This window comes from Pleurodeles waltl, chromosome 3_1 (assembly GCF_031143425.1).
Source record: "Pleurodeles waltl isolate 20211129_DDA chromosome 3_1, aPleWal1.hap1.20221129, whole genome shotgun sequence".
Taxonomy (NCBI): domain Eukaryota; kingdom Metazoa; phylum Chordata; class Amphibia; order Caudata; family Salamandridae; genus Pleurodeles; species Pleurodeles waltl.
This window is the reverse complement of record NC_090440.1, coordinates 77,384,489-77,400,511: the sequence shown is the minus strand read 5'-3', so window position 1 is coordinate 77,400,511 and position 16,023 is coordinate 77,384,489. Positions and strand designations below refer to the sequence as shown.

The following is a 16,023-nucleotide window of genomic DNA, read 5'->3' as shown; positions in this document are numbered from 1 at the left end:
CCTCACACACAGGTATGTGCACCTTGCCCTCTGGGCTGGGCGGGCCTACCATAGGGGTGACTTACAGTGACCTGGTGTAGTGACCTGTAGTGCATGCACCCGTTTCACATAGACTGCAATGGCAGGCCTGCAGAACCCTTTGCATGGGCTCCCTATGGGTGGCATAATACATGCTTCAGCCCCTAGGGATCCCCTGGAACCCCAATGCTCTGCATACTTATGTACAATATATTAGGGGCTTACATGGGGGGGAGGGGCAGTAATTGTGGGAAGGAAAAGGTAGAGTTACCAATTTAGAAGAGAGAGAGCCTAGTCACTGGGGTCCTGGTTAGCAGGATTCCAGTGAACACAGTCAAACACACTGACAAACAGGCTAAACGTGGGGGTAACCATGCTAGAAAGAGGCTACTTTCCTACAGTTGCCTTATGCCTCCTCTCCTTTTTGCATACACAGTAGAGCAGTTAAACTGATCATGTTTGTTGGTAATGCATTTGCCTATGTAACCAAAACCCACATCTCCCTGTTGTACTGAAAAAGCTAAAACTTCACACGATGCGCTGTGAAATAAGTGTGTAAACTTGGAGGCTTAATACCGATTAAATACTGTTTACTTTTTGTTATTGTGGTACTGCTTGTAGAAACAGAACTAGCATGACATAACTGTGGGAAGTTGTCTCTATTGTATGTGCTATTTCAAAGTAAGGAATAGCATGCACAGAGTCCAAGGGTTCCCCTTAGAGGTAAAATAGTGGCAAAAAGAGATAATACTAATGCTCTATTTTGTGGTAGTGTGGTCGAGCAGTAGGCTTATCAAAGGAGTAGCGTTAAGCATTTGTTGTACATACACACAGGCAATAAATGAGGAACACACACTCAGAGACAATTCCAGGCCAATAGGTTTTTGTATAGAAAAATATATTTTCTTAGTTTATTTTAAGAACCACAGGTTCAAATTCTACATGTAATATCTAATTTGAAAGGTATTGCAGATAAGTACTTTAGGAACTTTGAATAATCACAATAGCATATATACCTTTTACATAAAACACATATAGCTATTTTAAGTGGACACAGTGCAATTTTCAACAGTTCCTGGGGGAGGTAAGTTATTGTTAGTTCTTGCAGGTAAGTAAACCACCTACGGGGTTCAAATTGGGGTCCAAGGTAGCCCACCGTTGGGGGTTCAGAGCAACCCCAAAGTTACCACACCAGCAGCTCACGGCCGGTCAGGTGCAGAGTTCAAAGCGGTGCTCAAAACACATAGGCTTCAATGGAGAAGGGGGTGCCCCGGTTCCAGTCTGCCAGCAGGTAAGTACCCGCGTCTTCGGAGGGCAGACCAGGGGGGTTTTGTAGGGCACCGGGGGGGACACAAGTCAGCACAGAAAGTACACCCTCAGCAGCACGGGGGCGGCCGGGTGCAGTGTGCAAACACGCGTCGGGTTTTCAATAGGTTTCAATGAGAGACCAAGGGGTCTCTTCAGCGATGCAGGCAAGGGGAGTGCTCCTCGGGGTAGCCACCACCTGGGCAAGGGAGAGGGCTTCCTGGGGGTCACTCCTGCACTGGAGTTCCGATCCTTCAGGTCCTGGGGGCTGCGGGTGCAGGGTCTTTTCCAGGCGCCGGGATTTTGGATTCAGACAGTCGCGGTCAGGGGGAGCCTCGGGATTCCCTCTGCAGGCGTCGCTGTGGGGGGTCAGGGGGGACCACTTTGGTTACTCACAGTCTCGGAGTCGCCGGGGGGTCCTCCCTGTAGCGTTGTTTCTCCACCAGTCGAGTCGGGGTCGCCGGGTGCAGTGTTGCAAGTCTCACGCTTCTTGCGGGGATTGCAGGGGTCTTTAAATCTGCTCCTCTGGAAACAAAGTTGCAGTCTTTGTTGAACAGGGCCGCTGTTCTCAGGAGTTTCTTGGTCTTTTGGAAGCAGGGCAGTCCTCTGGGGTTTCAGAGGTCGCTGGTCCTGGGGAAAGCGTTGCTGGAGCAGTTTTCTTCTGAAAGAGGGAGACAGGCCGGTAGGGCTGGGGCCAAAGCAGTTGGTGTCTCCGTCTTCTCTGCAGGGGTTTTTCAGCTCAGCAGTCCTCTTCTTCGTAAGTTGCAGGAATCTAAATTCTGAGGTTCAAGGGAGCCCTTAAATACTAAATTTAAGGGCGTGTTTAGGTCTGGGGGGTTAGTAGCCAATGGCTACTAGCCCTGAGGGTGGGTACACCCTCTTTGTGCCTCCTCCCAAGGGGAGGGGGTCACATTCCTATCCCTATTGGGGGAATCCTCCATCTGCAAGATGGAGGATTTCTAAAAGTTAGTCACCTCAGCTCAGGACACCTTAGGGGCTGTCCTGACTGGCCAGTGACTCCTCCTTGTTATTCTCATTATCTCCCCCAGCCTTGCCGCCAAAAATGGGGCCGTGGCCAGAGGGGGCGGGCAACTCCACTAGCTGGAGTGTCCTGTGGTGCTGGAACAAAGGGGGTGAGCCTTTGAGGCTCACCGCCAGGTGTTACAGCTCCTGCCTGGGGGAGGTGATACCATCTCCACCCAGTGCAGGCTTTGTCACTCTGTGGCCAGTAACAAAGGGTCTCTCCCCAGGTGGCCAGCAACATGTCTCGAGTGTGGCAGGCTGCTAAAACCAGTCAGCCTACACAGGTAGTAGTTGGTTAAGGTTTCAGGGGGCACCTCTAAGGTGCCCTCTGGGGTGTATTTTACAATAAAATGTACACTGGCATCAGTGTGCATTTATTGTGCTGAGAAGTTTGATACCAAACTTCCCAGTTTTCAGTGTAGCCATTATGGTGCTGTGGAGTTCGTGTTTGACAGACTCCCAGACCATATACTCTTATGGCTACCCTGCACTTACAATGTCTAAGGTTTGGCTTAGACACTGTAGGGGCACAGTGCTCATGCACTGGTGCCCTCACCTATGGTATAGTGCACCCTGCCTTAGTGCTGTAAGGCCTGCTAGAGGGGTGACTTATCTATACTGTATAGGCAGTGTGAGGTTGGCATGGCACCCTGAGGGGAGTGCCATGTCGACTTACTCGTTTTGTCCTCACCAGCACACACAAGCTGGCAAGCAGTGTGTCTGTGCTGAGTGAGGGGTCCCCAGGGTGGCATAAGATATGCTGCAGCCCTTAGAGACCTTCCCTGGCATCAGGGCCCTTGGTACCAGGGGTACCAGTTACAAGGGGATTTACCTGGATGCCAGGGTGTGCCAATTGTGTAAACAAAAGTACAGGTTAGGGAAAGAACACTGGTGCTGGGGCCTGGTTAGCAGGCCTCAGCACACTTTCAATTCAAAACATAGCATCAGCAAAGGCAAAAAGTCAGGGGGTAACCATGCCAAGGAGGCATTTCCTTACAATAACCCAATAAGTTGCATAGGAAAAGAAGCTTAGGATACCTACACAGATCGAAAGTGACACCCCCCCACCCCTCTCAAAAAAGGGAAGGGATGGGCTAAATTGTTCTGTCTTTAAGGAATGGCTGAAAGATGCGTCCCTAATTGAATCTGAGGTTCGATTGTTTTTTTTTATTTTTATTTTTTTATTATTTACCAAGAAATACATAAATACATTACCAAAGGTAAGTAGTTTGTTCATTTGGCTTAACGGACAGACAATTGCTGATGCCTACAATCCAGGCGATGGACCGCAAAAAAAGTTTACAGTTTAAGAACCTTCAAGGAATACTCCATTAGAAAATGGTCCATTTTGCTTCAGACATGTAACATTTGCTAGAGAGAAGGTGTGCAGAAACCCACTTTGAGAACCATATCAGAGAGTGAACTGGAGATCTATGATAAGAGTTAGACACAATACATAGAGGAAAGGCTAATTTCAATAATGCTATTCTCGTTCTAATGCTTCTAAGTGCCTTTAAGCTGATTGCTTCCTAGCATTAAGGCTTGTCTTAGAATGGACCCAATTGCCTTTTTTGTGATTAGCATTAAATGTTCCTTTTTGGTCTGGAGTTTAGAGGAGATAACTCACCACTTGGGATGATCTGCTAAGGGATCTACTGACTATCCTAACTAAGCTTCCTTTTCCTGAATTAAGTGGTGTTTGCTTTACCCTAAAATTCACATGCACTTGGCAGCTAGGATGGGTCTAGTTGCCTTCTGGAAGAATGACGAGCGATTTGGATATGGTCCAATAGGTGACGGTATGTGTGAATGCTTGCAAACAGATGACCTACTTATAATAACCATTAATAAAGCCAATAGGTCCCCCCTCTGGGACCTATTGTCTTTGCCATTACCTTTTAGCCATCCATGACCTATGCTGTGCAACATGCCTTAATAAGAAAAACCCTGCCTATTGTGACATTTTGTGGGCACTGATACCACGCATGCAGATGCCACTTCTTTCTTTGCCAATCCAGCTGTGACCGGCAAAAAAAAAAAGAAACAATGTGCAAGAGTGGGGTGTTTTTTCTTTTGTATTCTGGGGAATCCGCATGGGCGGAGAAGCAACATGGGGGCAAAGTGGGTGATGGAGGGGGCAAAACAGGTGGGAGTGAGGAAGCAACACAGGGAACATGGAGAATGGGGGAGAAAAGCAAATGGGCAAGAGAGAGCAACATGGAGCTCGCAGTGGGGAGAAGCCCACAGGTGAGTGGGAAACGCAGGGGGGCATGTGAGGGCAAATACATTAGAGGGGGCAGAGGAGAATGAAAGGGGCAACAGATATCGTGGAGAGAAAGAGAAAACAAGCTAGACCAGAGGACATTAATATAGTTGAAACAGTATGAAAATAAGAGTTCAATTTTGTGTTCCTATTTTAAAAGGTTAATACAGAGCACTACAGCAAAAGAGAAAACATTGAATATAGTTGAAGCAGTGTGACAACAAAGCAAACGAAAGTGCAGTAATGTATATGGAAGCAGAAGCACGGAGCAATAAGGGCAGGACATGGAATTTGGTGGGGTAGCATATGAAGGAGACAGATGGAAAACACATGCACAGTGCTGGTGTGCTGAAACAAAAAGAAAAAAGTAGTGCCTTGAAAGTGGTCAGAAGAAGTATAAAAGCCAGCCAAAGACCTTGCCTAAAGAGGCGATGCTCCATGGGAGAAACAAATACTGAAGTGACAAGCTGGGACACAAATAAGAAGCAGGAAAATGAGTGGCCAGAAACCCAACCAGTGTTAAGAAATAGGTGGGCGCTATGTTCTTGGCAGGCTCACAATGTCTTTCGTGACCAGACCACTGTGCTGGTCTGGTAGGCTCGACCTAAAAACTGCAAGTGCAGAAATTTACAAGTATAAAGTGCCCGGTTCGGCAACATGACTTTTGTACAGAGAACTTGCACGCCCTGGCAGGCTGTGTTCCATGAGCCTGTTAGTGTAAAGCCACATACTAAGACGATTTGAAGTCCTTGAGGCTTTTAAATACCGATGCATGTCATACTATGAGGTGCTGAAGAGCCTGGATGCGGAGGGGATGTGGGGAAGGACCAACTTGGTGTTTTACAAGGTTTTATTTATTGCTTTTATCATTTTTGTATTGTAACCATATTATATACCTAATAGAAAAAAGTAAAGGGTTTGGTGTGCAAGAGACCTGAAAGCAGAGCATTGCGTTTTTTCTTGCAGGCGCTCAGGCCTCTTTGGCTCTCTCAGAGACTTACAGCTGTTGAATCTTAGCCACTGCTTAATCTGAGAGTTGCACAACAGTAAATAATTGAAAGTTGTGTCTTTCCATAGTAGAACACTGCAGTTACTTAACTCGAAGGTCTCATGTGTAAATCATAAGACCTTGCCAACGAGGAACCCAAAAAATGTTGGCTTGAAACGTAAAGTTTTCTTATTTGGATGCAGTCCCATTTTGAAAGAAAAAAATTCAATGTTCAAAGAAACAACGAAGAAGCGTGTCTGACTATAGAGCAAGCTTGTCTTCTTCTTCTATGTGCTGCTCCAGCGTGAAATTACCCCACCAAAACGCAGAGATGGTATAGCGTTAAGTAGGTACCAGCACCACTAGGACTTTCGTATTGTCCCCCTCGGCAAGAGAATCTAACTGGATAGTAGAGCAGGTGAGGGAAGTGTTCCCCAGTCCAGGGTAGGCACAGGGTCTATCTATATACTCCGTGTTGGAACCCTGGGGGTGACAGAGGTGACTGGAGTTGTCTACCAAGGAAACCACTATGGTGCAGGAACATTATTCCTTAAGGAATACCAAACAAGCATTTGCAATGCAATGGGTCTTGGCATTTGCTTTCGTTGCAAATTCATAACTGGACTTTTCTTGCCCTATAAATTGAAAATAAAAAGTAAAACAGTTGACATAAGCGAGCTGATTCAAAGCTCGACCGCGACCATGAGTGCGAAGCAGAGACATAAAAGCAAAAAGAGGTTCGCTCGCAGTCAAACTTACCTGCAAACGTGCAATTATTCATGTAATAGGGTCACTCCCCAAGGAGGTAACAAACCGCCCCAAGGAGGGACGAACGTAAAGCATTTACCAATGGCATAAAAGGATTTGTGTAAGGCAAGCCCACAAACGAGTGAAAGAGATGCTGTGCTTCGTTAAAAGCCCAAACAGATACCAACACGTCAGAAAAACAGCGCTTGCGCGCTGCTGTGCACAAGCTAAAAAGAAGCCAAGCCGTGCCTGGATTGAAGAGTCTCTGTGAACAAGGCTGAGACTAGCAGGAACCGACGGTGATAAGTAGGTCATGGGGCAAAGTCATTCGGTAAGGGGGCTAAATCGTATCTGATCACTTGAAATCAGTTATGGACGTCATCGCCAAACATCTCCTTCCTGCATTGCACCCTCTTGGTGTACCAGCAGTCCCAGTGGAAAGGTGTGTCCTTGTTTGCAGTGCTGCATTGACGCCTGAGTTTTTGCGCCAAGTACCGTGTTCTGGCAGTGGCGCCAGGGAGCGGGTTCTCAGCTGGGATCCGTTGCTTAGATGCGAGATAGACCAGGAGGAACATGTGTGGGCCTTTTAGGAGACCACGTTTGGGCATCTTGTGGTCGCACAGGTAGGAGGGCAGTTGTGACAAATGGGAAGCAGGACTACACGAGGCAGCCGAAGGCCCCCAGCTGTGGTACCTACTCACAGTCTAGAAGCTCATAATCCTGGTCTTCGGCCGCTCCATTTATGGGATCCAAGAAGTATTGTATTGTATTGTAATCGTATTTATATAGCGCTTACTACCCCTGACGAGGCGTCAAAGCCCTTTTCGGTGAATAGCACGCTACTCTGGAACCCAACAAGAATTAGTGAAGGATTAGTATCGGGAAATAATGAGTACAGTTTTAGTATTATTATGAGTTAATTTGAGCCGCGGATATGAGAGTATGTTAGTTAGATTGACTGGAGTAATGGAGGGGTGGAGTACTTACTCTCGATGCATTGCTGCCTTTTCCTAGCCCTGTCCTCTCTCTCAGGGCTCTTCACCACAGGATGTACCTTCCCCTACCCTTCTTTCCTGTCTACCCTTCCCTGCCTTGCCCTCCCTCTCGCTCCTCTTCCCTCCCCCACACTCCTTTCCTGCCCTTTCTTCCTCTTCCGCTCCTCCACGTTTTCCATCTCCGGCTGCAGTGCACGCGGAGGTCATGGTGTGAGGCAGATGGGCAGCTTCTGTAGCTGCTGAGAGTATAAAAACAGTCAGACTTTGTTGCCTGTTCGCCCATAAAGGTAACAAAGCTGTTTGAGCAGTCTGGATTTTATTGGTGACCATCGCCTGTGCTCCATATTGCTTCCAGGTTTAAAGTGGAGCACTGAAGTAACAATTCTGCCCGAATTTTAGCTTCTAGGAATAAATGCATTAAACAAACTGGTCTGCAGTACCTGGCACACTGACATTGTGATGTCCTATTCCTCAGGTTACTAGTTTGGCATACGTGGTACGTTTACTTGTGTAGGAGATACAGGTCACGGGTATCCTGAGAAGGCCTATCATGATTTGGTTTCTTGCACCACCGGCTCTATAGGCTTTGTAGTAGGATGGGAGACCTCCCTATGAGTGCCTTCCGCCCCCATGACAAGCCATGACACTGTTAACGGTGGGTGGCAGTTGATTGCAGTAATGCGGTGCAGGCCGTTTTACCTAGGTCATGACCGGGCACTCGATTTATATGTTGTGTGAATCAGACCACCAGGGTACATGAGTGGTGCGCTGCCCCTCTCCTGGGTAGACACTGTATATATGCAGCACTTAAGGGCTATAAGGTGCTCCATGGGGTTTAGCTGCTGTGCTTCCATCGAACTATAGGTCCCTTCCCCCAGCCCCCACGCTGCCCTCCATTTTCCCCTCCTTGTAGAATTCTTCGTCTATCCTACTTTTAGTTCACATCCTTTGAATAAAGTCGGAAGGTCTTTTATGCCCACCGGCTTGTACAGAGCATTTTCCAGTAGCTCAGGCTGTGGGTTCACAAGAGCCACAACCTGAACGATGAATGTGGCCAGGTCTGCACACCTTACATCAAGAGGTGGGCTCCTTGGTCACCCGTGCATCAGTTGCCCTGTTCTGCTTTGGAGGGAAGAGAGTCCAGCAACAACCCCTGGTTCTGGGAGAGGTATGGAATTCAGAGTGACAACTCGGATGTGGCTAGTTGCCATAGGGCTGTGACACACCTGTAAGGAAAATAGTTTTATCATGATTGGCTCCTCCCCAAAATTAGAGGCAAATCTTGAATTTAATTGGACAGTTGATTACCGGCCTACTGTGACTCTAGTGGCCATGGCTAGCCGAGTGTGTATTATTCACTCGAAGGAGCGCTGCACTCTTGTGGAGAAGACTGGCACCAGAGGTAGATTGTACAGCGGCCTTCCTTTGAGTGAAAGGACTGAATCCCCTGGACTGAGGGAAATAATTTACCGCTCCTAGTCCTTCAGCTGCAGGAACAGCAGATATTCCGCCTTCTTGAGCTAGTGCCCAAGTATGCCACGTTCCAGAGCGTTGCTGAGAGAAGAGTAAAGCCTGAGTGCCTTAGTACCATAGCTCCTCCTCCAGAATCTGCCTTCAGCTGAAGGTCTCCTTGCTGCATTCCCCACCATCAAATGCTCCCTCTTCTTCAGTGAGGCTGATGTGAGTGTAAGGCCTGAGCACCTGAATCCCTGAAGAGAAATGGGCATCATTCTCTTCAATGGCCTTCCATCTTCAGTGTGTGTGTGACCTATGTCATACCCCCAAATTTTCACTGAATTCCCGAACGATTGCCCTTCTGATCGTGATGCCCTTTGTACTTACCCTTGAATCCTGATAACTCTGCCAGCTGCCCATCAGCTTGCTGTCGAGAAATTGTACATCAGTTACTTTACTGAACAACACTGATCTGTTCGGTTCATGCACATAGATCAAGAGAAGCTGTGTGTGCTGCAGGAGACAAAGCGAGAATCAAATTGTAACGGAGAACCATTTAAAATTGTTCCCTCTGTTTAGTCACCTGAAAACCCTGCCATTCCCTAGTCAACTGTGCACAGCCTCAAGAATGATCATGTTGGTACCAAGATTGCCAAAATGGCCGCTCTCGGTCTCCAAAGGCACAGTGAGCAAACTAAACGATGGACTGGCACGAGGCCCAGAGTAATTGCCAGTGGCTGAGATTCTTCAAGCATACCACCCATATTTGTATTTTATTTTAAAGTGAGATGCTGTGAGTTCGATGGGTCTGCGGATACATGGATGCTATGGTCACTGTTCTATTGGGCTCAAGCTGCTACTCACTGATGAGGCTAGTGAGGCAGAAACTGGTGTGGGTCCTGTGCTGGTGTCCGGCATGGACGTGGTCGTCTTCCAAGATAACAGTCCTGTCCGAACTGCCAGGCCTAGTATGATTTGTGTATTACATAGTGGACCGGAATAAGGTTCAAGTAAGTATTAAAGGCTGGTATTAGTACAAGCTTTTTACTCACCATTATTTGTTGTTTGTAGTCCCAGGAACCTAGGAAATCCCAAAGAAGTTTAAGTAACTAAATGTGCAATGAAAATAATGTTTATGCCATTAAACCAAAGGCTAGTGTAGATCCTTATTTTGATACAAAGGGTTGTATCTTTCTCTTAAAAAATAACAACTCTGCTTGGGAATTATGTTTTTTTGTGAATGCTGTTTGTGCTGCCTGACACCTCTGTCCGAGAGTGAGACTCGACTGTTCAATCTTGCTACCCCTTGAAAGTCAAAACCTTAAGAGAGGGAAACTTGGCAGTTTTATCAGCTTGAAGTAGTACTCGGTTCTGGTGTTTCCAGGGACAGTGGCAGTCGTTGTCATAAGGATTACCTAACTGCCACAGTCACATTAACGCACATTGATAAACAGTGGCAGATGGCTTCTCACTGCCTCTGCACTTAGGAAGAGAAGCGCTTTCCCTGCAGCCCACATCTCGTGAAGAGCGCAGGTGTCCCAGGCGCTACGTCTAGAGAACGTCTTGTGTTTCAGGGAAGGCCTATGATGTTCTCTACACAATCCCGTACTTCAGTATGCACTAATAGAAGCCAAGGAGTGGTAAATCTTGCTGCAGACAGTGAAACAGTGGACACATTCAGCTGACAGAAGTTATGGCTTCACTATGTCAGCTTTGGCAGGGCAGGGGGGCACTCTAAAGTCTGCTGGATAGTTGAGTGGCTTTTAGCTTTTTCAAAGAGGGAATAATGGGTGTAATTATTGTAGAAAAACCTTTATAAAGCCTTTCAGTTACAGAGAGTCACAACAAGTTTGTTTCAGGTTTATTGATTATTATTTTTTTTTAATGTAGGTTTGCGAATTCTATACCAAAGTTCTGAATGAAGAGGAGCGCCAGAGGTTGTGCGAGAACATTGCTGGGCATCTGAAAGGTGCTCAGCTTTTCATCCAGAAGAGAGCTGTGAGTATACTTTTAATTCTGTGTATGGTGTGGCTGTTATTGGAGAAGTGTGAGTGGAGGAAGATGAGGAGGATGGGCTGAGAGGTTGGAGGGGACTGGTTCATAGTAGGAGCATTTTGGCATCCTAGACCTGTGCAGTATGTACATCCTATGCCTACACACGAGTGCCAAGCCCCATTGGTAGTTGAGTCCGAGAGACTAGCGAACCCCTTCAGTATGAGACATTTCTGCACTTTTCAATCAATCAAGGAATAAAGCGCACTACTCACCAGTGAGGATCTTAAGGGGTGGGGGAGGCACCGCTACTGCTCGAACAGCTAGGTCTTGGAGGTGGGGGGGGGGCTGCTACTGCTCGAACAGCCAGGTCTTGAGGACCTTTAGCATTTTAACAGTGGCATGAGGGTGGAAGTACCTTTTGAATATCTAATTCCCCACAATTATTACACATATTTGATGTGTGAGTAAGTAAACCAAGGACACCTAATCATTTCTGTGAAGCGCAAATGCCTCTCAGCTGGGAACAGTTATACAGTTAAATGTAACTTTGTAGTAATTATTCATTGCCCCATCCCTCTGCACCAAGAATAACTATTGCTGCATGCAGAAATAAAGAAATAATTATTCATATTCAAAGTAAAGGGAATAGGTCCACAGGCAGGAATTGAATCCTTGGTTTAAAAAAAAGAAAAGTGCACCATGAAGGAATCTAGCCAAGCTGGTTAGGTGCGATTAGGGTCTTGCTCCCATTCCGCCAAATCCCCTCCCCCCCTTACACTACCTAGACTACCCCCGATACCACATTGCCAAATTGACGGGCATTCCTTGCCTCCCAGACAGTGCTGTTAGTCACTCAGGGAAGCAGTGTCACTGGATTGGCATTCAAGGAGTTCAATTGAATCTCTCTGATAATTGGGATGGTCCAGGCCATAGTAGGCATGAACTGAAACCTGGGATGAGAGGTTGCTCTGTATTTGCGGACACCCTAGTGGGCACATGCAGGTTCACCTTAGCGTGGAATTGCTTTCTTCACATAGGCCCAGTTCACATCAGCTCTGCATAGTTTGAGACTGCGTCTTGTTAACCTTTAATTCTGAAATAATGGCGAAGGGCTATCAGCCTAAAATACCAGCAGACCATGAGATGGGCAGGTAGTATCTTAACTTCACAACTCAAGCCCTCCGGAAACAGTGACTCGTAGCAGAGACAAATCATTTGGATTTACAAACGGGCAGAAGGCACAATATTTCAATGGGCAGCCTTCCTACAATGAAAACACTGAGTGTCCCCTGAATACATATACTACAAAGGAATCGCTTTGGGATGTATGTTCCCTGCTGAAACGTCTGTATAGACAGCTGTAACATTTGCAATTTTTTTCCAGAGGGCTACTTCCCGATTTGGTCATTGCATTGAAGTAGTTTCAAACATCAATAAATCTGCTGTATCAAATGCTTCAGCATCTTGTTGCAGAAATGACAGGTAACTGGTATCAAATTAGTACTCCATAGGCACCTCTAAGTCTCAAGTTGTAGGGTTCCTGGTAGTAGATTAGTCTTCCAGTTGCACCACTATGGGTCAAGGTGTAGGGTTCCTTCTCGTAGTACGGCAAAGTCAGTGCCCAGAACAATCCAGGTGGGGTCTTCCGGTTGCACAGTTTACCAAAGACCGAGTGTCATGTAAGCCACCTAAACTTAGCCTGGTGTTCCTAGTGACTGGAAAATAATGTGGTGGTCATAGAAAGATGTCTGGTCTCCAATGATTCTCTATGAGGGGGCCCCAGGGGTCACTCAGAGGCCGCAGGCGAGGCCAAGGAGGTCGTCTCAGGCAAACCACAGGCTGGACAGGGAGGAGGGCCGCCTAATGAACATTGCTGCACCAGAGGTTGTGTTCTCCAAGGCCTGGGGGCTGCTGGTGCAGTGTCTTCAGGCGTCTGATATCTTTGCCCGGAGCTCGCGGTCAGGGGGGGAGGGAACGGGGGTATAGATAGTCCTCGGGATTCCCTCTGCAGGTGTTGCAGTGGAGGGGTCAACCCAGGGTGGGCACTTGCTCAGAACCGCCAGGGTATCCTCTCTAGCTGGTTGGGCCACCTGGACACGGGCTGTGGACATTGGGTGCAGAGTGGTTAGGACTCACGCATTCGGAGTGAGGCTGGAGTCCTTGGTCTTCGGTTCCTTCTTGGACAGGGTCGCTGTCCATGGGAGTTCTTGGTCCTTTTGAGTGCAGGGCAGTCCTCTGGAGCATGGCAGAGGTCGCTGGTCATGCTGGATGCGTCACTGTTCTTTTGCAGGTTCTTTGAAGCAGGAGACAGGCCGGTAGAGCTGGGGCCAAATCAGTTGTCGTCTTCCTTCTTCTCTGCTGGGGGTTTCAGCTATGCAGTCCTTCTTGTCAGGTCACCAGGGTCTGGTGAGCTTGTTTCAGAGAAGACCTTAAATCCTAGATATAGGGGCATTTTAGGGATCAGAGGGCAGAAGCCAATGGCTACTGTCCCTGAGGTGCGTACACCGTCCTTGTGTCCACTCCCTTTACGGAGGGGGACACAAACCTAACCCTATTGGTCCCTGTCCTCCAAACCAAGATGGAGGATTATGCAGGGTGGGGTGGGGGGGAGGTGTCACTTCAGCTCTGAACACTTTAGGGGTGGTCCCAGTGAACATGCCGCCTGAGCCTGGTGTTAGTTCCTGCAAGGGGTGGGGGGTGCTGTGCTGTGAAGAACTTCCACAGAGAGCAGGCTTTGTTTCTGGCCTCAGAGAGCACAAAGGCCCTCACCCCAGGGGGTCAGAAACTTGTCTGCTAGTGGCAGGCTGGCACAGACCAGTCAGTCCTACACTAGAGGATTGGGTAAAATATAAGGGGGCATCTCTAAGATGCCCTCTGTGTGCTTTTTAGAATAAATCCAGCACTGGCATCAGTGTGGGTTTATTGTGCTGAAAAGGTTGATAGTAAACTTCCCAGTATTCAGTGAAGCCATTCTGGAATTGTGGAGTTCTTAATGACAAAACTCCCGGACCATATATTTAATATGGCCACACTGCACGTACAGTGTCTAAGTATAGACTTAGACACTGTAGGGACATATTGCTCATGCAGCTATGCCCTCACCTGTGGTATAGTGTGCCCTGCCTTAGGGCTGTAAGGCCTGCTAGAGGGGTGGCTTACTTACGTCACAGGCAGTGGTTTGTGGACATGGCACCCTGAGAGGGGTGCCATGTCTATTTTGCCTCTGTCTCCCCACCAACACACACAGCCTGCAGTGGCAATGGCAGTGTGCATGTGTTTGGTGAGGGGCCCCTTCGGGTGGCACAACACATGCTGCAGCCACAGGGCCCTTGGTACCACTGGTTATCTGTGTGCTAGAGGTGTGCCAATTGTGGAAACAATGGTACATTTTTAGGGAAAGAACACTTGTGCTAGGGCCTCAGGTTAGCAGGATCCCAGCACCCTCTCACTCAAGTCAGCATCAATATCAGGCAAAAAGTGATGGGGTGGGTGGGGTTTCTACAACTAGTATTTGGCCCATGCTGTACATTCTGGCCTTAGAGCTCAAAACCTAAAGTGATTACCACACAAATCAGATCACAGCTCTGGAGATGAAAAGGTCTGTGCAGAATAATTGTTCTGAAACCTAGTGTTTGTGTTGTTAAATGGATACAATAACTTTAGGGACACCAGCAAAATAAATCTTCAAAGAAGAAGACTGAAAAGTGGTGTGGTGAAGGAGAAGGGTGGCAGTACAAAGCAAGGCTGTTATGTTTTTGAATTAATACAGAGGTATCCAGTCCGAAGTGATATAAAATAGGTGAACAGGTGAATGATGTCCAGTCAACTGAAATCAACTCAGAAGTAGGCAGAGAAAACTGACCTGTTCTAAAAGTAAAACTGATGGATTTGGGCAATGGAATAATTGTGACAAGATGTTTTTTTTCGGGTAAGACATTTAGCCGAGTTGCAGAAAAAATATGGTGGTAAAACAAGATCTTTTATAAATTCAGATGCTTGAATCATTCCCTGTTGTCGAAGTGGGAGTCCCACGATATCATCAAATAGCAGTATAGAGAAACTTCCCATAGAAAACAATGTTAAAGTGTATTCACTTTCACAGCTTATTTACACCATTAGAAAAGGCCAAAAGTCCAGCCAATCAGACGATTGCACCCTGCAGAACCCTCACCACTGAAGCTCCAGTCTCAGATTTTCTACTGCACATCGTGTGAAGGGAGTGTCTCCGATCTCTACTCCGTTTTCTCATTATCATCAACTTGTCTGATATTTCAAGTAAAGGACTCTTTAGATCCTGCAAAACCTGTGGGGAAAAAGGTTACATGTGCCACAAGACTACTGCCTTTAGTGACTTTATCCTTAGCACAAAGTTAAGGATTGTAAAGTGTGTCACACTTTTTCAAGGAAGACACTTAAAGACAGACAGTCAAGACTTCTTTTGTGGCCCCAAAAGCAGAAAGAAACATCTTCAGGTGAGGAGAGTGACACTTCTCCTAGGTCTCAAAAGAGGGAAACGTCCCACGACCAGGGGATCTCTGAGGAAAGCATGAAGTCCCAAAATCAATCAATCAATCAGGGAGTCTTGTAGAAAACAAGCTTGTTGAGCCCGAGTGGTTTCCAGGAGTTGATGGGTTTTTGTGGGCAGGGGTGCTGCTGCTAACCTTGTCAGGCAGCTGCCTGGCGGTTGAAAAGCCAAGTTTTAAGCTGCTTTCTGAAATCCTTCAGGGAGGGAGAAGAGTGCAGGTGGAGCGGGAGGTTGTTCCAGGATTTGACGGTGAGGTGGGACAAGGAGCGACCTCTGTACAGCTCGCAGCAGGTGCTGGGAACATGGACCTGGACAAGGGAAGCTGACAGGGCTGGAGAGAGGCTGCACAGGCTCCCAATCTGCTTGGGAGCACCCTGGCTGGGTGCTCCTAGCTAATCCTGATGCTGCTTTGAGCAGCATCAGGGTTGGCCACGAGGCAGGCTGGGAGCCTGTGCCTGCAGCTGGAGTGCCGAGGGATAGAGGAACATCGGCAATGGCGGAGGTACGTTTTTTTTTTTCCTTTATTATTTTTGAGGCATATGTGTGCATGAGCAAATATGCCCCTACTGTGTCTTTACAATACCTTAAGGCATAGCAAATCTACAGGGGAACCATAGCGAGAACATGTGCTGGACACTGGGACATTACGCGTTTCCCAGCTAGATGATGGTTATTCTGAACCCTGGGTTGTTTGGTATCAAACAACTCA

General features: G+C 47.4%; 1 protein-coding gene across 1 annotated transcript in view; it reads left to right on the top strand.

Annotated features, from left to right (window-relative positions):
- Positions 1-16,023, top strand: part of LOC138283777 (catalase) — a 174,395-nt gene that overhangs the window by 148,590 nt on the left and 9,782 nt on the right. Inside the window, exon 11 of the mRNA XM_069221848.1 lies at positions 10,685-10,792. Within this exon, the coding sequence (XP_069077949.1) occupies positions 10,685-10,792 (108 nt within the window). The remainder of the gene's footprint in view (positions 1-10,684; positions 10,793-16,023) is intronic.